The 23,223-nt window shown below is 35.2% G+C and overlaps 2 protein-coding genes across 2 annotated transcripts in view; one reads left to right on the plus strand and one right to left on the minus strand.

The window, feature by feature from the left end:
• The window catches only part of LOC123707789, a 21,604-nt gene extending 15,129 nt beyond the window's left edge, over nt 1-6,475 (minus strand). The window contains exons 1-2 of the mRNA XM_045658130.1: nt 6,454-6,475; nt 277-530 (exon numbers count right to left, since the gene is read on the minus strand). Of these exons, the coding sequence (XP_045514086.1) occupies nt 277-411 (135 nt within the window). The 5' untranslated portion in view covers nt 412-530; nt 6,454-6,475. The remainder of the gene's footprint in view (nt 1-276; nt 531-6,453) is intronic.
• LOC123707797 (hemicentin-1-like) lies at nt 6,127-22,913 on the plus strand. The gene is made up of 17 exons (XM_045658141.1): nt 6,127-6,364; nt 7,837-8,072; nt 8,928-9,041; nt 9,502-9,597; nt 9,963-10,091; nt 13,552-13,717; nt 13,950-14,128; nt 15,082-15,154; nt 15,916-16,076; nt 16,948-17,119; nt 18,017-18,262; nt 18,719-18,791; nt 19,158-19,366; nt 21,125-21,302; nt 21,871-21,965; nt 22,221-22,374; nt 22,574-22,913. The coding sequence occupies exons 1-17, from the start codon at nt 6,178-6,180 to the stop codon at nt 22,701-22,703; spliced, it is 2,598 nt and encodes an 865-aa protein (XP_045514097.1). The 5' UTR covers nt 6,127-6,177; the 3' UTR covers nt 22,704-22,913.
• Nucleotides 22,914-23,223: the final 310 nt, after the last annotated feature.

Genomic DNA, 23,223 nt, shown 5'->3' on the forward strand with positions numbered 1-23,223 from the left:
CCATGCCAGTCTCCCGTTTGTGGTCATTGTTTAATGGTCCTTTGGTAATTTTCAGCAACTCCATGGAGACCTTTCACCGTCATTTTAGAAACGTTGCTATGTTCATTATTTGCTATTTTATACACGATTATGAGGAAGTTGAATGGATCTGGATTCTGAAGTTCCCATGATATTTTCACATATGTATATCGTTTCTATAACATATTTTAATAAGTATCTAATTGTCCTCACTATACTGTACTGAGTGGAAAAATAAAATAAAAGTAACAAACAAACCTGAACGTGTTTTTTTAAAGCTTCACGTAATGTATTTGAAAGTCCAGTTGACGTATGAACAGGGTTCTTGTAATTTGATAAGACTAATATATAAGAATTTTTATAAGCACTGATATTCGTAATGGGTGGTGGCATTATATTCAGTGCCAAATCAATCACAAAGAGCAAATCTCTCGTTTCTTCTTCAAGTGTGGTGGGTATAGCCACTTTCTCCGTCGTGGATTGTTCACTTCTTGTGTAGTTAGATATTTTAACTGTAATGAAAATTATATTTTAGGAAAAGCCTCTAGCAATTCCACTTTCCACTAACCTAATTTAACTCAATATCGCAAATCGCTATTGTGTTTTAGTAAGACACTTAATAATAATAATACACTTATAATATATAATAGTAAGACACTCATTATGCAAAATTGCTACATATATATTTCGTATAAAAACGTTTTACGATTTCAAGATGATTCATTGAAATCAACGAATAAATATCGCAATACAGCGAGGCCACAGGAACCGATATTTTCATTATTTCAATGTAGGTTAAAAATATTGTAATTACTCTATATTTGAGTGTTGGAAATAAATATTTTCATTTATTTAGTAAGTTATATGTGACTTTTAATTTCAATTAATATTCTAGAAATCGTAAAAAGTTTTTATATACAAATATCGTAGCCACTTAAATCTATAAATAGTGTCTGTGCAACCCACGGCCTCTTGTCTAAGAATTTTTCAAATAACAACATTGATGAACAATGTTGAACCCAATGCAAACGAACCATAAAATCCTTTCTCTTTAGATGTTAGAGAATTGAAGGCGCTAGTATTATTCAAAGCTAGAATATTTTGTTTACACGCTAATCTCAGGAACTAGATTTGAATTTAAATATAAATTTCAAAAACAATATTTTTGTGTTCTTGATCCATTCCAAATTTTAACGCCAGTGTAACCATACTTAGGTACAATATTTTAATTAACGATTTTAATTTCAATTTAACTACTCACCTGAATCACTATTGTATTCTAATAGCGTATAATCATTTTTTTCCAAATCCTTATGTAATATTGGAAGCCATATATTTTGTTTATCCTGGGATTCATCAATAACAAAAATTACATTAATATTTTGTAAATCTGTTGACTGACCAACCACATAATTTAGCCAAACATAAACGTATAATATTTTAATAGGCAACATATCGCGTGTATGAATGATAAAAACTGAATACGTAAAGTGAGACAATTGGGCGTAACACCATTTATCAAAACCTTCAAAAATTTTACAGATTATGTATTATAATTTAATTCCTGAGATTTTTTTAAGTGAATTTTTTTAAATTTCTGTGGGAAAAAACGAAGTTTTTTTTATAGATAGCCTTCTGTCTGTTTGCAAGAGGACTCCTGAGATACTCACCTGGTGTTAAGTGATACCATGACACTCGCAATGCCAGAGGGCTCTCAAGTACGTAGCCGGCCTTTTAAAAATTAGTACGTTTTTTTGTTGAGGTAGCCCCTGTATCAAATTGTATCGGAAATGCATAGTGTGCGAAAATCTGCCTTAAATAACGTTCAGTTTGGTCAAAGTATTATTATTGCACAGTTCTAGTTCAAAAAAAACCAATGGCGCTACAACCTTTTAAGGTCTGGGCCTCTGATTTCTGTATCTGTTTCATGATCATTTGTTAATCAACTAGGCAAGTAGTGATCAGCCTTCTGTGCCTGACGCACGCCGTTGACTTTTTGGATCTAAGGCAAGCCGGTTTCTTCACGATGTTTTCCTTCGCCGTTCGAGCTAATGTTAAATGCGCACATAGAAAGAAAATCTATTGGTGCACAGCAGGGGATCGAACCTTCAACCTCAGGAATGAGAGTCGCACCCTGAAGCCACTAGGACAACACAACACTGCTCTTTCTAGTTATAAGTGTTAATTTTCAATTCAAAAAATAATAATCATTTCCTTACTTGCAAAACTTGGGAAACTCTTTTTGGCATTAAAGAATAAGATGTAGAAATAAACGTACATAAGTACGTTAATATTGTAATAATTTATCACACAAAGTGTCAATAAAGGGATGAGAAAAGATGTGTGTGTGTTTAATTAAATGCCATCGACAATTGTTTATGTACATGTACAATATTGTGAAATAGAAACTATATTCGCAATATATACATTACGTTATCAAGTGCTTCCTTTTGATAAGAATACAATGTATCATCGTTATCTTTGAAAAAAACCGGAATTTGTGGAAGAACAACAAAATAATTACAAAGGCTTACTTGTCCTTTCAATAATGTATAAAATATATGATAGAAAATATTGTTTCATTTCTTTAATTTGTTTTGTATTCTATGTGTCAAGTTAAATTTAGATTTTTGCCGGGCACCACCACTATGTTGAACCATCTGCCCACTGAAGTATTTCCGAATCAATTCGACTTAGGGTCCTTCAAAAAAAAAAGGGGACCCAATTCTTAAAAGTCCGGCAACGCACTTGCGAGGCTAACGTAAGTGTCCATGCTCGACGGTATCACTCAACAAAATATATTTTAAAACACTAAAGAAAACTGAAAATAACAAATAATACTTAATATATCAAAGTACTGCTTAAACAAAATCAAAGTATTCCCGCCTCTACAAATAAACGGAATTCATACACGTAAAACCCCAGTCAAAAACAAGTCATAGAACATTGTTGTTAATTACTAGTATTCGTAATCATATAAGCAAAATAGCACTTCTCGCCCTGACAGGTCAACATCGTATCTTATCAAACACATAACTTTATTGCAAATTAAGGGCCAATATTTATTTTATAAATGGAAATTTAACTTTGATAGAAAAACATTTCTACAATGAGACACTAAACTCAGATATTTGCTTAAAATTTATGAATATGCAGACATAAAAATCGTGTCCTTAATGACAATGAAGAAAATTCCAAAGAAAACACTTTTTCCGGATTGAAGCTATGTATTATTATAAACATAACTAAATTTAAAATTATATAAAATAATTATAAGTATATATACATAGCTTCAATCCGATAAAAAAGTGTTTTCTTTAAATGTGTAAAAGCTATGTTAACAAAAGACAATTATGTGTTATATATCAAAGAATGTAGAACCTGATTGAGCAGTGTTGGCCTAGTGACTTCAGCGTGTCTTGATGGTGGAAGGAGTGGGGGTTCCGGTGGCGTCCCAGATGAAATACCTTGGTCTCGTCTTGGATGGCCGCTGGAACTTCGAGGCCCACTTTGAAGCTCTCGGGGGGAAGGTTGTAGGGGCGGCGGGGGCGCTTGCAAGGCTACTGCCGAATATTGGGGGCCCTAAGTGTGCGGAGGCTGTACTGCGGAATTATACGCAGTATGGCATTGTATGGGGCCACAGCGAGTGATGGCGGTTTGGGCGGCTCGATGCTACCGGACCGTCTCGTTCGAGGCGGCGTGCCTGTTCCGTCCCCCTGGGAGTTAGAGGCGTTGGCCCTAGGCGACCTGTATCGTCTCAAGTGTGAAACTAGGGCAGGTGGCCGATGGGCTGAACTGGTCGGACCGGCAAGTAGGCAAGCCAGGGAGGCCACCTTTAATAGATGGGCCCATGATCTGGCTATGCCTAGGGCGGGAGTACGCACCGTGGAGGCGATTCGCCCATGCCTACGGGAATCGATCGAGTGGAGCCGTGTCCTTTCGGATGGCGCAGATACTGTCTGGGCATGGGTCCTTTGGGCGGTATCTGCACAAGGTGGCGAGGCGGGAAACCCTTCCCATCTGCCACCATTGTGGTGCCCCAGAGGATACGGCGGAGCACACCCTGGCCGATTGTGCCACTTGGTCGAGGCAACGCCATGACCTAGTGTCGGTCGTCGGGATGGACCTCTCGCTACCGAGCGTTGTTGCAGCAATGCTTGGTAGCCAAGTGGCATGGCGTGCGGTGGCCTTTTTCTGTGAGCGTGTTCTGCTGCAGAAGGAGGCTGCCGAGCGTCAGCGGGAGGTGCGTGGCGATGGCCGGAGGGGTTGTGCTCGGCGGCGGCGTGGCGGGGGTGGGGGGGCAAGACGCGAGGAGCGTTTGCCCAACAGCATCCCCCTGCGCCGTCGCTGAGCCCGTATGCAGTCATATTCGCCTGAGTTCCCTGGGTTGAATGCCTAGTACGACCCCCGGGGGACTCAATGCGGTGCCGGACGTCATTCATTCAGAATGAATGTGTCCGGCATAGCAGGCGATATGGAGGGCACAGGAGGAAATTTTAGTGGGTCGGGTTTCTCCCCTTTGATTATCAGAGGGATACGAGTTAACCATCCCCACAGTCCTCGCGATAGCGACTGCATGCGCTCGCGGGCCTGCAGTTGTGCATTTTTACCTCCTTCATAAAAATAAAAAAAGTGACTTCAGCGTGCGACTCTGAAGCCGTTCGACCCCTGGGCTATACACCAATGGAGTTTCTTTATGTGTCATGCGCATTTAACAGTCGCTCGTAAATAAAGGAAAACGACATGACTTTGACATGAACCAAAAATTATCAACATAAAAAAACAATAATCACAAAACGTACAGAAATTTGAGTCATAAGGTTGTTGCGCCACTGTTGTTTTTTAGTAATGTCTATATGAGAATATAAATATATTAGGTCCTTACATATGAAATTGGCGTATTTCGTACTGGCCACTTTAATCACGCTGTTCTCCTCTTTGGTAAGGAATTCCAAATTCTAATTTGTACAGCTATTTACTCATGTATTTGTGCTTCGATGGCCGTCATTCATTTGTTTTTTTATTCTGTTTTTTTTTCTGTTTGCGTCACTCATTTTACAAAATGGAAAACTTAAAGTATCGCATTATTTACGAGTACGACTTCCACCGTGGCACTAGTGTTGCGGAAACGACTCGAAGGGTGAATGATGTGTATGGCGGTCATGTTGCAAAAGAAAACACAGTTCTGGAAATTTCGACCCGTGGACGGCCTGAGACCCAAGTTGATAATGAAGTATTGAAGGCTATTGTGGAAGCGGATTAATCGCAAACCACGCCGGTGTTAGTGATAAAACTGTTTTAATTCACTTGAAGCAAATTGGGAAGATTAAAAAGCTTGAAAGGTGGGTACCTCACGAATTGACTGAAGCAAACCGGCAAACGCGCGTCGACTGCTGCGTTACATTACTGAACCGGCACAACAATGAAGATATTTCCCGATATTTATATAAACCGAATTATTACCTGTGATGAAAAATGGGTTCTTTACGATAGTTGGAAGCGCTCAGCGCAATGGTTGGATCCTGGCTAGCCAGCCAAATCCTGCCCCAAGCGAAAATTAATGCCAAAAAAGTTACTTGTAAGCGTTTGGTGGACTAGTGCCGGTATTGTTCATTGCAGTTTTCTCAAATCTGGCCAGACTATTACGGTTGATGTCTATTGTCAGCAATTGCAAACCATGATGGAAAAGCTAGCAGCTAAACAACCTAGGCTGGTCAATCGCTCCACGCCACTGCTACTTCACGACAACGCTAGACCACACACTGCACAACAGACGGCTACCAAATTAGAAGAGCTTCAATTGGAATGAATGATTAAGCTATTCACTAGTATTGTAGAAAATTAAGTAATCATGATATTACTATTAACCATAATTATTGTATCGGCTAGATTGTAATTCAGGTAAAGTCACACTCGCTTTTGTGAACTTTATTGTAGGAACAAAAAATTGTGTATTGTCAATCTAGTGTTGCTTCTATCATTAGATCAACTTTAAGCATACAATAGAATACAAAAAATAGGTTTCCAAATACTTTCCTTTGTTGTTGCACTTATTTATGGTATAATATTCGCCTTAATAAACGTAATGAAGGCGTTGAAATATTTAGTGATTCATTTTAGCGTCGGGGTCGTGTCGAAGTCCACTGCCAAGTGTTTATCATGGCGTTATATTCATTAATTTATTTCGGTTTAATATACACTGTGACGAGTGAAAAGAGCTTTATACTTGTCTTAGATACTACAGCCTCGATGCAAGAGGAAGTCGATATTATTAAGGCGAATAAACAGTTTGCTTTGGATGAAAAAACAAATGCCGAATACATTTTGCTGCCCTTCAATAACCCTGGTAAGGCTTTAATATTGCCGTATACGTAGACAATCTTTACAGCTCTGCTTGTAACAAGAATTTAGGTTTTTTAGATGCTAAATACATACCTGATGTGTTCTTAACTCTTCGTTCCACAACTGACCACCACTATGTGGAACCAGCTACCCACTGAAGTATATCCGAATCAATTCGAATTAGGATCCTTCAAGAAAAAATGTTCCAATTCCTAAAAGACTGGTACTTGCCAGCTCTCTGGCATTGAGTATTCTTAGACTTAAGATTAGGTGAGCTTCCTGCCTCCTCCTATAAAAAAAACTAAGTAAAATATTTAGCGGTCTATCTATCAATCAAATAATCATTATCTTAAAACTTACCCATAAATATTCAGTGAAAGCATTTCACTTTAGGTGACGTGAAGTTTTAATTCCGATTGAGAATTATGAGTCCCAGTCTCCATGTAAAATATTAAAATGCGAGAAAATTCTGATATAGTTGTTTAAGTTTCGAAAAATCTAATAATCATTTAAGCCACTAAAATGTCTTAGCTAGTTACACGATTACTAATTTGAGGTTACACTTAAACATACGCATGAAACAACAAACAAATGACGGTAGGCCGTCAAAATATCACGCGAAGTTGATACCCTCCACAGCGAACAAATTTTATGATAATTACTCTGCTGGCGCAGTAAGCATAGACAGATATTTGAATAAGACTAATTATATGCATTAAATTTATTATATTTGGATTATTATTAGTAGATAGTGTCTGGAAATTTAAAATTAGAGAACGCCATCTTCGCCGATTACGGTAACAATATTTTTTCTAAACCACTTGATGCTTGGGCTATGTAGGGGGGTGTTAAATTTTTGACCCGAACTGACGGTTTAAATGCCATCATTCGGAAAGTTCATCCTTGATGCATCGTGGCATAGCACCAATGGTATCCTGAATGTGTTGATTACAATGAACACGCATATCTTAAAACGTTGGTATGCTGTCCATGCCCCAGTATATGAGTCTTTTTGTTTTTTTTCACTAACCAATACTAACAGAGAAACTAAGCAAAAATAAGAAAACACTTTTTAAACAGATTGAAGCTATGTATTATTATTATAAACTTATAATTATTTACATAATTTTAATTTTTTTCCGATTGACATTCAACACCTTTTGTCTTCAGTCTCCGAGACCACACACGCTGTAAAGCACGCGAAACAACGAACGGAACAAAAACGAAATTTTCGGGTTATTCTTGCTGTAATATTACTGCTTTTCGAAGGATGATATAGATTTTGGGAGGTCTAACAATTTGATAAATTCGCGCAATTGTTTTGAAATTATTTCCCTGGTGGACCAAAATGACAGGGGCTATTAATACTTAGTTAAGAGTCCACATCCTTTTAATTGCATTTGTAAGATCTGTATATTTGATGATTTTATGAGCTATTGTTTTAGATTTTTTTAAGAGGGGCTTATAATATTTCAGATGTTGGACCTCCATTAGTTTTCACCACAGCCACGAATTTTATAGACCATTTAGATCTGGTTGAAGCTGGTGGAGGTAAAGGATGTCCAGAGAAGTCTCTATCAGCAATAGAAATGGCTTTAGAAAAAAGCAAATATTCTTCGAATATTTATGTTTTTACGGACGCGATTGCAAAATCTGAGGAGAGACCTAAAATTGAAAGTATATCTCAACTCTGCAGACAAAAACGTAGTCAGGTAGGCTATCCTTATAATCCATATATACAATTTTTTTAATTAATGTAAATTTGTATAATGTGTGTAAATTTATACTGTTCTGTGCTTCAGTTAGCGACAGTTCAATATAGTAGCGATGCCTTTTTAGCTATGCGCAAAATCGAATAGCTATCATGTGTTTTTTTGAGTGGAATCTCGCTGTTGGCGTGACGGGCCTTTACAGCTCGAGCTGTTTTGTCGCGGTGTGTGCAGTCGTCTGAAGGGCTGGTCGGAAGCTCACGGTACGAAGTAAAGGTTCACGCCTTCCCCGGTGAAGGCGGTTTGTACGGCCGGTTGAAATTTGTTGTTAGTTACATTGAACATCCGGATTTGTTAGGAAATAATTGGTAATATTACGCACCCACGAGTTGGGATGATTATGCCTTGTCGAAGAGTCGTGTGGACGCCAACTTCGTCTATTGCGCTCTGCATTCATTTGGAATATGAATAATGAACGAGGGGTAACATCATCCGTAACCATTATAAAATAAAACACCGTTCGAGTAGTGTGTTGTAAAGGGAATGTATGGAAAATCAATAGGCCCGAGCGATCAAAAACTGAACTTACAGTATGAAAAAAAAATGGGCTACAACCTTTTTATGTCTGGGCTTCAGATTTCTGTATCTGTTTCATGATCATTTGTTAATCTAATAAGCAAGTAGGTGATCAGCCTTCTATGCCTGATGCACGCCATCGACTTTTTGGGTCTAAGGCAAGCCGGTTTCCTCACGATGTTTTCCTTCACCGTTGGAGCGAATGTTAAATCCGCACATAGAAGTCAATTGGTGCACAGCTGGGGATGTTAATATTAAAAAAAACTAACCAATATTTTTCAGGTCTTCATTTTCCAAAGCGGGAAATGTGTTTCCGAATCGAACGACTTCTATTACGAGGTTGCCAGTCTATGTTCCGGTTCGGTTTTCAATTTCGAACTGTCTAGTTTAAAAAAGGTATGTAGCAGTAACAGGACAAGTAAGGTAGGTATAGTCATCTTTCAGCAGACTGGCACAAAGTTCCAAACAACTTGAATTAAATAAACAACATCTAACATAAATTATATATAACAAAATACAATTATACTGAAGATAGCCAAAGATGGAGTACAAATTATATACAAAAAAGTTGTATATTTACAAAAGGGAAATCTTAAAAAAAATCATTTAGCTGAGTAATACCTAATTCTTTATAGACTAGCAACTTAATCGCTTGTCCAGTATTAATGATTTAAAAATATATATTTCTTACTATCTACTGATGCGGATCTTCTTGATATTTCGTCCGTGCCATCTTCTTATAGTGTGTAAAACCTTATTTTTACCACTGTAACTTTTAACATGTTCATAACATTGTTCACAATAGAAATATGTCGCTAAATTGATTTATTTGTCGGCTACAAATTTTATTTTTCAGGCATTTGACTTTATAAGGGAAACCATGCGATTAGAATGGACGCCAGCGAATGTACAGGAAGTATCTTCCAACGTTTTTGGTCAGAGACATTATACAGTAAGTATTAATAATCGGTAAATCTCTATTGAGCTAACTATTTACACACACCTTTTCATAACTTAGCTTAGCCGAATGTCCACTACGACCCAAATCGCCAAAAATTTAGGCCTGCAATAAATTATGTCTCAAGAAAGTTGTTAAACAATTTTTTTTATTTACGATGAGTGACATTCGCAATCCTCAAGACATACGGACACTAATACGGGTCTAATACTTTATGATATTTCAAAAAAATCCATTAAAACAAAATATATCACTACTGACAAAACTTATTGACGTTGTGCGAAGCCTTCCTTTGATGGATTCTTTACTCGTGCTGTAAAGTATTTTAATTATTTTATATGTATATATGGGTTTTATAGTTTACAGTTGACGTACTAACATCGGACATTTTAGTTGGTGTATCTGGGCATAATCCTGAAGTGCAAATCTCAAACGAGCTGGGTCAAATAGTAGACTATAACACAATTATGCAGACTAAGAATGCTTCTGTAAGTATTTTACTAATGTCACTATTTACTAATGTAAATTCTTGCAATCGAGATTCAAACACCTCAGAGATTTCTTTTAATTCCTTATCTGTTCAGGTTGTATGGAGGCAGTTGTGTGGTTGACTTGCCATATTATATAATTTATATACACGCCTCTATTATATATATATATAGGGGGGTTTCGAGAGGGTAGGTAGGAGTAGGTGGTAGGTAGAGAGTAGGTGCTGCTGTGCCGCCGTTAAAATCAGCTCCGTATTTATCGTAAAATTAAAAAAAATTATTGTGTATTCCAACTCAGTAAAATGAAAAAAGTTGAAAATAATCAATAATGTATTAGCATACTGTGTAGGCAAGCCTTTTATAAAGTGACTTTGTGCTAAATTGTGAAAAATTGCAATATCATAACAGTGATTTATCAAAATTGATAACTTCACAATAATTAAAGTGTCGAACAATTACAGTGCCGAACAATTATAAATTTGTAAGCTCTTCTAAAAAATATATAACCTATTTTGCTAAATGATATTATAAAAAGATACAAATAGCGTATAGACAAAAGCGCCATCTAGTATAAAGTAGCTGTACCATAACAACAAGTAACACTTCGATCGTATTGATCGATCGACGGTTAACTTTGTAAGTACTACAGAGGTCTGACAAGAGAGGGCGTCACTAAAACCATACAATTATACTGCCAGTCGATCAATCTCGTATTTACAAATATGGAAGAAATTATGAATGCACTAAAGAACCCAAAAGGTACTCGACGTTTATAAAGTTACGATCCTAAAAAACGGAGAAAGAGTTACAACATGTAACCCAAAATATAAACGCCATTTTAGAGAAAAAAGTTAAAATATTAGATGATAAATATAATAATCCCAAGGAAAATTTTGAAAATCAAGTAAAAACAATTCATTAAAAAACAAATAAGGAAGATAAATGTCGTCTTTTTCGATTAAAAGAAACAGAAACATGATATGCAAATCTAGAAAAAATAATGATCAACTTTATAAAATAACGCTTTTCTTTAGACCTGGAACATAGGGATATACAAGAAATAAGGAGTATAGGAAAAAAAGGGGACATACCTAGACCGATAATAGTCACTTTTTCCACACTCGGTATAAAAACATACTCATAGTGAGTAGGTTATTGAAAAATACAGAGTTCTATATAAAGGAAGATTATCCACAAAATGTACTTGAAAGAAGAAAAGAGTCACAAGAACAGGCATGAACTGAGAAAGAGAAAGGAAATGCGGTAATAATAATGTTCGAAATACATAATTTCAATTTAATAATTTTCGAAGAGGGTGATCCCAAATATTTTTTCTCGGCCGATCGTCACATTTATTAGTTGAGTCATTGTTGAGATTTACTCGGGTTACGTTAGACTCATTATTATTTTGATACATACATTTTGTTAATTATAATTGATAATAGTTACGACCACTATTTAGAATTTTATAGTGAGTGCTTAGTGCGTTTTTGAGAACTATCGTGAGGCAAGGTATTAGCATCAGTCTAACCTCTCTTTGTTGCCAAACTAATATAATTTCTCCAAATCCTTACGGCTGATAATATTGTGTGCCTTTTTTTCTGGTAAGAAGATATTGTAACGAGGTCTGTACTCAGGACTTATTATTCTAGTATAGGATTGTGTATCGACGGCCACCGAACATCGTTGTGGTACAAATAAAATATGATAAAGTAATAATACGCGACAAAAAGAACACAGTAGCCAAAAATAAAAATATGCTTTTAACGTCTCCCGAAATCAACCGTGACGAAATCAGAATGCGGACCAGCAAGAAAAACAAGATTCAAAATACGCATATCCAGGCGAAAAAAAAAACAAAGATTGATCGTTTAGTCTGTGAGAAGAAATCGTAAAACCTGGGATCCTGAACTTCCTGACAAGCAAAACCCCAAATAGTGCCTCCGGAAAAAGGGACAATAACAAAGAGAAGTATTAGCAACTACGGAACCACTCTCACTCGGATAACATAAAGGAAACAATATCAAAAAATAATTCACATCTTCCAAGCCGGCTGGTCACCGAGGAAGATTATGACCAAAACCCTCCAAAGGTTCAAACAAAAACAAAACTAAAATTTGCAACTAAAATACCTACCCCGACTAATAGTACCACTACTAAGACTAGAACATCAGGAAAACTAAATTTTAACATACAATGTTAAAACACTCTCATCATACGATCGCTTAACTGAATAACTGGATTCAAGTTGCCCAATCTAGAGAGGACTGGCTATCTTTGGAGGAGGCCTTCACCTACAGAGGAGTTCTTACAGAATGAAGAATAATAGTTTAATAGAAAGGTTAAGAAAAAACTAACACAAGTAAATTTAGGATAGAAACTTAATTTTTATTTATATTATATAATGCTATACATATATATATATATATATATATGGGTGTGTGTGTGTGTGTGTGTATATAGCATAATAGGACTGCAATGATGAATGGTCAAGTTCTGTTATAATATTGTTACGAGCTTGGGGATCGGATAGAAAATGCCGTCGATTTCTTCAAAGGTTTATTTCTTAATAAATCAATGAGGAATTTATGGGCATAAATTAATTGCAGAAATGCACTAATAGCACACAAAAACACAGTCACTAATTACTTCACTTATGCACACTTCACACAGTACTTTATCACTTATATTCACTTTATCGCTTCGGTGTTTCGCTCTTGTTATCGCATTCAAAACTAAGTGACTAGTCGCGTTTCGGCTCGCTTATATATCCCTGGGAATAATTCTAAACAATATTCGAGAACTTTCTAGGCGGGCTTGCTACTGAGTAGCGATTGCACAATTCTAGAACGTTCGCACTCTTTGTCTCTTTCGCACGTTGCTCCGTCCTTGTCGTACGGCGTTCTAGAGTGCTCGTCTAGTTTCGAGAAAGTTCTGATCTTCTCTCTCTCTCTCTCGTATCATTTCGTCCTTGTCTCACACCTAGAAAGTTCGGTCTAGAATATTCCTTCATCAAAGGGGTATAACTAGGCCTGAAAACGCCTGAAAACGGGTCTCCTGAAAACTGCACCACTCGACTACACATGTTCTGAAACCGACTGAAAAAAGGTTTCAGCTTCCTGAAAACTAGGGTAACATTATGAAAATTACAATTTTCTAATATGTGATTGACCCTCTCCTGAAACGGTCAGAAATCATATTACAGCCTGCTGAAAAGTTCTCTAACTAGTGGAAAAATCTAGAAACATGCAGTCGACCCGTCTTCGTAACAATATTATTTTAATAATCTACTGTATGATGTGTGTAACTGTTTGTATGATTTTGATTTACAAATAAATTATACTTTTTATTGAATATTAACTTTAAGTAGTTGTATGGCAGCAACATAGTTCAATCCCAGAGTACCAGTACCTAAAAGTTTATTTATATTTTTAATTAATAATCAATTAATTGAAAACAGGTAATGTGCTTGCATGGCCTAGAAAATGGGGAATATACTATAGAACTGAACTCGCAGGATCCAGCGATAATATATGCGTTCACACATAAACAACTGGCATTTAAATATGGTTTCTCGCCTAAAGCTCCTAGAAGCTTAAAGGAAACCTCCGAACGTCCAATACCAGGTAATAAATTGCGGGCGCTATATGGCTTACCAGTAAACCTAATAATAATTATAGATGCATGTTATAGAAATGGAAAATTACTTAGTTTAAGTCTCATCATTGGACGTCAAGGCATAATGCGATTCCCCTTTTTTTATACATTAAGCCGTTCTTTTTATTTTTTAAACATTTTCAGTGTTACCTAGGTACTTATAGAGAATCTCTTATCGTGGGTTAACCCTTATTATTCCAGGTACATCAAACAACATACTAATCGTTACATCGGGAACAAATATAGAAGTATTATCGATAGAAGTACTAATGCTGAAATCTGGGGAGACTACTGTTCTAAATTTAGAGCTAAGTTACGCTGCCAAAGGGCATTACATGGCCACGCACTTGTTTGAACCAGGAAAATCATTTAGATTATCCGTAAGTATTTTTGTAATCTCATATAAAGGTTTATACTGCTCATAACAGAAAGAGAAAAAAAAGGTTTTCGAATGGAGCACTTTTTCTACATTTTTATATGAGCAGTGTTAGTCTAGTGGCTTTGGCGTGCAACTCTGATCCCTGAGGTCTTGGTTTCGATCCCCGGCTGTGCACCAATGGACTTTCTTCTCGAACAGTGAAGGAAAACATCGCGAGGGAACCGGCTTGCCAAATACGGCAACCAAAAAGACGACGGCGTGTGTCTGGCACACTGTATACTTATCACCTACTTGCAATTAGATTGACAAATCATCATGGATCACATATAGATATTTGAGGCGAGACCTAAAAAGGTTGTAGCGGCACTGATTTATTTTATTTTTATGCACATATACCGGATTTCTTTTATTTTTATGCATATATACCATATACATCGACAGCAAACGTCTATGACGAGAGAAAGTTGAGATATAGATAGATACACTATAATACAGTATATACTACGGGGTAGTCCATTGGCTGCCCGATCAGTTATTAGATAGCTAATGGTACGCAACATAAATAACAAGTTCATGAATTATTTTTATATGCATTTGTTGCGCTTCTAAAATTACTATTGTTACATTAATACAATCTACAGTGGTTTTTAAATATAACATAACATCATTTAGATTAGATTATTGTAAACACATAAACATAATAATTATTATTATTAAACAGAAAATTAAAACAAATTTCAATATTTGTTCCCCGTGGCAGTGTACATTTAACGCTGGCAGCATTTCCTCGCTGTATTGCGATATTTATTCGTCGAGTGAGGAAAGAACCAGCTCTAGGGATGCCGGTACAACTTAATTCTTTAATTAGCGCATGTGCACTTGAATCCCACGGCCCAAGAGTATCTAATACAAAGGGTACAAAATCACAATTGTATATAAATAATTATTTTTTAGATAACTGCAAAATATGCTAACTATAACCAAGTTATAAGTGGTGCTTCAAAAGTAATCGAAACACAACATCAAGGTATGTAAGAAAAGAATATAATGTATTTTTTTTGATATATACTTTATAGATACTGAATATGTAAAACAAAATAGTAGTCGTCGCCTTGCGACGAAGGTGATAAAATTCGATAAAATACCCATTGACATTTTTTTTAAATTGCAAAGGCTCCAAAATTTAAGACAGTTGTTCTGTAGTTGATTTATGCCAACAAAAACAAGCTATACAATTATTTTGCAAGCTATACAATTACTATACTATTTGTGTTATTGGAGGCAAACGGGCAGAAGACTCACCTGATGTTAAGTGAGTTACTGGCCTTTAAAGATAACAGTGAGATGGAGGCATTCATGACTTAGTTTCCTCTCTGTGTATGGGCAATGTAATAATTTTGGTGGTTTGTTGGTACCCCAACAGGTTTTTCCACTGTAACACTGTTGTTTTAGACCAGTACGCAGGGAGGACAGTCTCCGTATAACTATTTTTAATTGTTATACTATCTACTCCTTTGTACATCACAAATGTACAAAAGTATGGTCGTCTTACCCTGATGAGGGATGAGGGTTATTTGCAGAAACGAACTAAGAGTTGTCACTCACTGTATCTTCAAGAATATGATGTTTTATATTGTAAAGGGTTTCATGAACTACTTTCAAGTAAAAATTCTCTATCTTCATTTTGGAGGGATTCAACAAAATCTCCATCATATTTACAATGAATACAAGTATTTGATACTGCTGTGAACAAATTTAATTTTAATATTTCCGTAACAAATATTACAGGAATGGTGACTGAGTGGGTTAACCCATCAACCCATATAATTGACGAAGACAACAACTTGATTGGATTTGGAGTGAACGCTACATTCGCATGTAAAATCGATAGTTTTCCAAAACCAGAAGTTTGGTGGGAAGATGAGAATTCTGAGAGACTTCCTTCTGATGTAAGTTCAATGTTGTATAATTTCGTATCGTTTACAAAAATGTATGTTTTTTTTATAGAACAGGGCGCAAACGGGCAGCAGGCTCACTTGATGTTAAGTGATACCATCGCCCATGGACACTCAATGCTAGAGGGCACGCAAGAGTGTTGCCGGCTTTTTATGAATTGGTACGCTCCTTTTTTCAAAGACCTATGTGATCCTAGGTGATGAAACTACCTTCAATATGACGGTATTTGTTTTTTGTATTGTACTCATATTACAAAAATAGGTATATTTATATTCTTTACAAGCGACTCACTCCAACTTTGGATGGACCTTGAAAAATGATATACCTAAACTATTGTGTTCACAATTACAGAAAAAGTTTTAGGATTTTTCATCCAATTCTTCAAAGAGTTCAAGTAATAAATATTTATTTTACTCGAATTACCTTTTCCCAGTCTTCGGAAATGTATGTGGCTTGGCTTTACATCTTTAGTATCACATTTGGGATCGATATATTTTTGTATGGAACTAATAGCTAATTCCTTTGCTGCCAAGGAATAAGTAAAATTTATCAAAATAGCTGCTTAGGCTTTGCTACTAAGCTAAAGTTTTTGTCAATTCCCTATGGCAATGTTTCTCAAGCGGGTGGTCATGGGTGGGTGACCATGGGGGGGTCGGGTTTGTTTTAAAAGGTGGTCGCAGTCTGTTGAAAAATAATAAATAAAAACTACATATTACAAAAGATTCCTTAGAAATAGCGCAAGACTGTTTAACTTTTCCGTGGGTCGCGACAAAAAAAAAGGTTGAGAAAAGATGCTCTATGGAATATGAATTCCCTTTACATAAATATTGTGGAAATGGCTTTATTCTTTCTATCAATTTACAGACAGTTTTATTAGAAATTCCTTCTACGTACATAAGTTATGTCAGTATCGATAATGCAACACACAATGGTACAATTACGTGCAAAGCTAAAAATGATCTAGGTACTGCTGACAGCAGTATGGATGTATTCGTGAATCGAACCTTTGTATTTGAAGTATTAGAGTATCCTACAGGTAATTTATGTTTTGAATGTTATTACTCATTACGCGAATAAAAAAAGTGCGTGCGTACAAAGTACACATGCCAGAAGTGAAACTTCTTTGGCTAACTAATTCATAAGTTTTCATCATATTTATACAAATCTAAAACTTTAGATTTCAAAGACTTAGAGGAAGAGAAAAAGGAAGATATGTATGTTAGTAATTTAATTGTCATTAAAACATTAAAACTGTCGAAAAATTATACAAATTATATATGTTTTTTTTTAATTAAAATTTCTTAAAGATAATACAAAATCGTGAGCGTGAATCGCTGGCACTGTGCATGATACGACGTTCGCCTTTCTCACACTCTCTGAATCAGTCTCAAACGCTCTCTCCCTTTTCTTCGACAAAAACGCTGAACATCTTCTCGTGACGCTATTATTATTATTGCGTTTCATCCGTAATACACCTAAAGAAGTTTCACTTCAAAAAATCTTAATCTTACTTAATAATTAGATGGATTGTTACAAATAAAATAATATTAATCCAGGCTAACTGGTCACTAAGAAATAATACAAAAAACAATAAATATATTAGTTGAGGAAGTCAAAAACTTGTGACATATTTTTTCACCAAAGAAAGCTTCAGAGCTATCCTTGCCAACGTCACACTTAAGGCAAACAGGCCATCAATAGTTAAATTGTTAAACAAAAAGCTTCCTCTGTAGTTGGTGTTGACCGGTGTATATGTCGCAGTAAAGTAGTTAAATCAGAGAAGAGAATATCGATTTTTAATTAACTGTCTAGAGATTTAATTAACGCTCTGATTTAATTATTTTCCTGTGCATATGCAAGAGGTTCATATTTTTAGCGTTCTATTATACACACGTTTATTAACCATAGAATAAACTACTATACTTAATTTCAGATATAACAGTAAATTACGGCGACACTGGCAAACTTTACTGTGAAGTGAATGCATATCCAGAAGCTGAAATTAAATGGATTCATAATGGTACTGAAGTGGATGGTGAACGAGTGGAAATTAATTCTGACGAGAACTGGTTATTAATAAAAAACATGGATTTAGATGATGTTGGCGAATATGTATGTGATATACAAAATGAAGTGGAATCTGTAACGTACACTGCAACTGTTTTTATCACAGGCTTAGGTAATATTTTACGTTTGTTATCATATAAAATCCTTATATTTTCCTACTTATTTCCCTAAAATCGAGTGAGAGCTGGAAAGTGTCATGCTAATGCCAAATAATAATGCCGCGTTTAACTGCAGACCAAAGACAATAAAAAGCAGATAATTTCGAGAGACTACAGTTAAAAAACTTTTCGAATTCATGTATTTTCTTCTTTTTGTATTGCATTGTAATTTATGAACCGTGAGATTAGTTTAGAGTTTTTAGATGATTTTATTATTATTATTTTAGGTTAAGTTTGGTAATAATATAATTTTCAGTGTACTTGCACTTTACTCTTCATATTTCTTTTTTGGTTTGTTTGCCTTGAAGAGATCGCTTATTAGCGATATGGCCGCTTGTTGCATAATAATTTATGTTATTTGTTGTTATTCTAATTTATCAAAGTTTTAAAAACTGCAAAAAATATTTTAGAGGCACCAGTTATACAAATAGATAAAAGTGAAGTAATATTGAAACCAGGTGATTGGACCGAACAGAAATGCTTGTAAGTCAATATTTATAATTATCTATCTAAAACAATATACTCCTATCTGTAACTATACGTAGGTACGTAGAGTTGTTATATAAGTTAGATATTTTGTTATGGTATTGTTGTGTAAATACACAACGATACAATATCAGACAAGTCATTTGCCTTAATTCTGACAAATAAACCGAGAATGTATAGGGGCTAGTAGAATCTACCCGCAGCTACCTGACCAACCAGTTCTTTTAAAACCTTTGTTCAAGTTTTAGCTGTTGTGAGTTCAATGACACATTATATATTTGGTGCTTAGTTACTTCGAAGTCTATATAATATATCAAAAGTACCCAGATCCAAGTCCCTTCAGTAATCCAGTAAACTTTACAGTATAACCAAAGGAAAACCGACTCCATCCATCTCTTGGAAGTATAGATTGGAAAATGACTTTAGTTTCTTAGAAATTCCCGAAGGCGTATACATATCAGACAAGGTTTTGAAAATACCATCTGCGCAATCGCATCATGGAGGCGTGTATTTATGTGAGGCAAATAATTCCTTGGGTATCGATCAACAGCAGGTGTTAGTGAAAGTGCAATGTAAGTATTATAATGGTCTTATTAAAAATACCGAACCTATAAATCCAGTTATTTCTAAGAAAATATCTAAAGGTTTAAGTGATACCATTATTAAAATATTGAAAGAAGCTAAAAGAGTAGTAGATAATAAAATAAATCAAAATAGTGAGCAATATCTTAGAATTAACTTGATTAATTTAAGGAAGTGGAAAAAGAAGAAACCAAAAATTCTATAGAAAATCTATTTTTTGATCTTTCTAAAAGTGACAATACTTCTTAAAGACATATTTGATTAAAAATAACGAAACGGAATGAAAAGAGAAGAAGAATAAGAGGTAGTAACAACTAACAACATTGGACTATTATTATAATACTACTTTATTATTATACTATACATTGATCATTTTTCTTAGTACCGTTGATCTTACGATCCAATTTTCGATGATTTACCTTTACGGGACACCTTTTGCTCTCTAGTGTGGTTCTAGGTTATAACTCTTTAGTTTGTTTAAGCAATACTAATTTAAAAATCAACGGAGCCTAATGGAACAAATTTTAAGGGTTTTGGTCGCACTTGGTCAGCAAACTACATGATTTCTGTTCGACGTACGCAAAGTGACTACGGACATCGCTATGAATATTGTTACGAAGACGGGTCGACTGCATGTTTCTAGATTTTTCCACTACTTAGAGAACTTTTCAGCAGGCTGTAATATGATTTCTGACCGTTTCAGGAGAGGGTCAATCACATATTAGAAAATTGTAATTTCCATAATGTTACCCTAGTTTTCAGGACGCTGAAACCTTTTTTCAGTCGGTTTCAGAACATGTGTAGTAGAGTGGTGCAGTTTTCAGGAGACCCTTTTTCAGGCGTTTTCAGGCTTAGGTATAACCCTTTGATGAAGGAATATTCTAGACCTAACTTTCTAGGTGTGAGACAAGGACGAAATGATACGAGAGAGAGAGAGAGAAGATCGGAACTTTCTCGAAACTACATTGAGCACTCTAGAACGCCGTACGACAAGGACGGAGCAACGTGGGAAAGAGACAAAGAGTGCGGACGTTCTAGAATTGCGCAATCGCTTCTCAGTAGCAAGCCCGCCTAGAAAGTTCTCGAATATTGTTTAGAATTATTCCCAGGAATATATAAGCGAGCCGAAACGTGACTAGTCACTTAGTTTTGAATGCGTTAACAAAAGAGAAACACCGAAGCGATAAAGTGCGAATAAAGTGAATACAAGTGACAAAGTACTGTGTAAAGTGTGCATAAGTGGAGTAATTAGTGATTGTTTTATGTGTGTAATTAGTGCATCTCTGCGATTAAATTGTGCCATAAATTCCTCATTGATTTTTCAAGAAATAAACCCTTGAATAAATTCACGGCATTTTCTATCCGATCCCCTAGCTCGTAACAATATTTAAAGAATTGAAATTGAGTGTTAGTGTCATGTCATATACGTATATATGTCATACGATGACTTCTTTGGAGATCTTTCGTATTACAATTTACCGATGCTTAACTAATTATTATTATCGTAATGAAGACCTCATTAGCTTACCATCCACTGGCAGGCAGATCCGTGGCCGAGAAGCAACACTCCAGAAACTACTCTCCACTTTCCTAGAATGGGACCATCTTAATTTAAGCTTGGGGTCTTGGCGGCCCTGGCGATGACATATATATAATTTGTGGTATCATTGATATCGATAATGGTTTATTAGTAGAAAAAAATTAAACTCGTCTAAACATTTATTAAATCATACCAATGTTCTGTCTAGTTCAACCGAGAATCAAAAACCAGGACGAGTCTCTAGAAGTAAGACAGGGAGATGTGGTTACGCTACCATGTGATGTAGATGCTGTTCCAGAGGCTGAAGTACATTGGGATATGTACCAGGATGACGTTATCATTGCATTTGATGAAAGACACCATACGGATGCATCGTACACCCATCGGTATTAACACCTTTACCAAGACCTCTTAGGAGTTATTGTGAATTATTTTATTTTTATTATAAGGTCTAATTTGCAATACACAATAGAAAAGTGCACTACAACATATTTACACGTACCTGTATAATCATGTTCGCGTTCTAGGCTTTACGATTATATTTGTGTTTCATGAAAATTTTAAATGTGTATAGATAAAAAACTAATTGTGTTTTCATCTAAAAAGTTTTCTGTTTCATGCCTACTATCATAGTAATAGTTAGCTTATAAGGTAGCCGAATGTTTATTTATTTAATGCATATGAATATTGTATTACTAGTTAATACGTTTCTCATATAAACCTTAGGAAGATACAAAAAATGTCATAAATGCGATAACTACTTGTCTGGTTCTTAAAATAAAACTTCATTAACTTTAAATCAATCTGTCGCTGATAAGTGCTTAAAAAGAAAAACGAACAATTAAAAAAAAATCTTGTTTATTTTGGCAGACAAGAATGCTACGAAAAGGACGTGTCTTTGGAAAGTTATTTTCAGATTGTTTGCGTTTTAATTAAGAGGTATATTGGTTTTAGATTCACGGCACAATTAAATGACTCTGGAATGTATCACTGTATAGCTAAAAACAGCATGGGAACTGCGACACGTACTGTTAACGTTAATGTTTGGGGTATGTAAATATGCATAATATTCTTATATACTTACCCCCTTACTCTTAAATAATAAATCTTATTCCTCAGTTATAACATACATCAGTCTCTCTCCGTCACACTGTTAAGAGAATTTGAGAGAAAGAGATGAAAGTCTAATTTAATTGTGTTTACTAGATCGGATCACATGAAATTTCGGTTTCCAATAAAACCTTTTGTTATTGTACTTTTATCACGAGTCTTTTATTTACATTGTTTTCATTATTTTCTTTCAGTTGCTCCATACATCCAATCTCCAGTTAGTAATAATATAACTCAGCTGATTGGGACAACGTTATATCTTAATTGTTATATAAATTTTGGAAACCCCTTACCTTCCACTCGATGGGAATTTATCGCGCCGAACACAAACATTTCTGTTTTAAAAACGTAAGTATGTTACTACCATTATATAAATAAAGTTACAGATACCGGCAAGTTTCTTGAGCATTATACAAGGGAGGGGGACACAAACGTCAACTGATTTACCAATAATGCGATCGATACGACACTCTGCCGCTGCCGCGCTGTTATTTTTTTGTTAGTCATATATCTCATACTTTCCCTCAATTGTATCATATCATTTTAGGGGGCATGCAACTGGAAAACTGGAATATAAAGTTCAAGATTTAAAGAAGAAAAACGAAGGCACCTATCGGTGTATCGCAGAAAATGATGTTGGAGTAGATAGTATTAATTTATTTTTAAAAGTTGTATAGGATAATTTTTAAAATAGTACTTACTTATATTTAAATTATCTACATGTAATAAATAGTTACAGTATTTAATATCCTAGAATATTTTAATATCGACTGCAATGTATTTACAAATAATTTTACGACACCCAATTAAACTTTTATGCCCCGTTATGTCGTAATAATTTGTAAATAAAACCTATAGAAGGTAGGTACAATTGATAATAGATCAAGAACATTAAAAATATATTCTGATATAAACTGAATAAATAATGTTACCCGAGTTGTATATTATTATCACATATTATTGTTAATCACTACAAACTTAAATAAACGTTATGCCATCGCTAATTAATTCACATAAAACATTGTTAATAATACTGACTACGCAGACTATACATGTATTGGACAGCTTATAAGTTCTCTATTTTGATCCTGAGTTACCATATAAATAACAACAGTTATCACTCGAGATTATTGGACATAATGTCTATGAACGTAATGTAACAATAAACTTATTTTTTTTAATTATGCAAGGAAATCT

This window comes from Pieris brassicae, chromosome 1 (genome assembly GCF_905147105.1).
Source record: "Pieris brassicae chromosome 1, ilPieBrab1.1, whole genome shotgun sequence".
Taxonomy (NCBI): Eukaryota; Metazoa; Arthropoda; class Insecta; order Lepidoptera; family Pieridae; genus Pieris; species Pieris brassicae.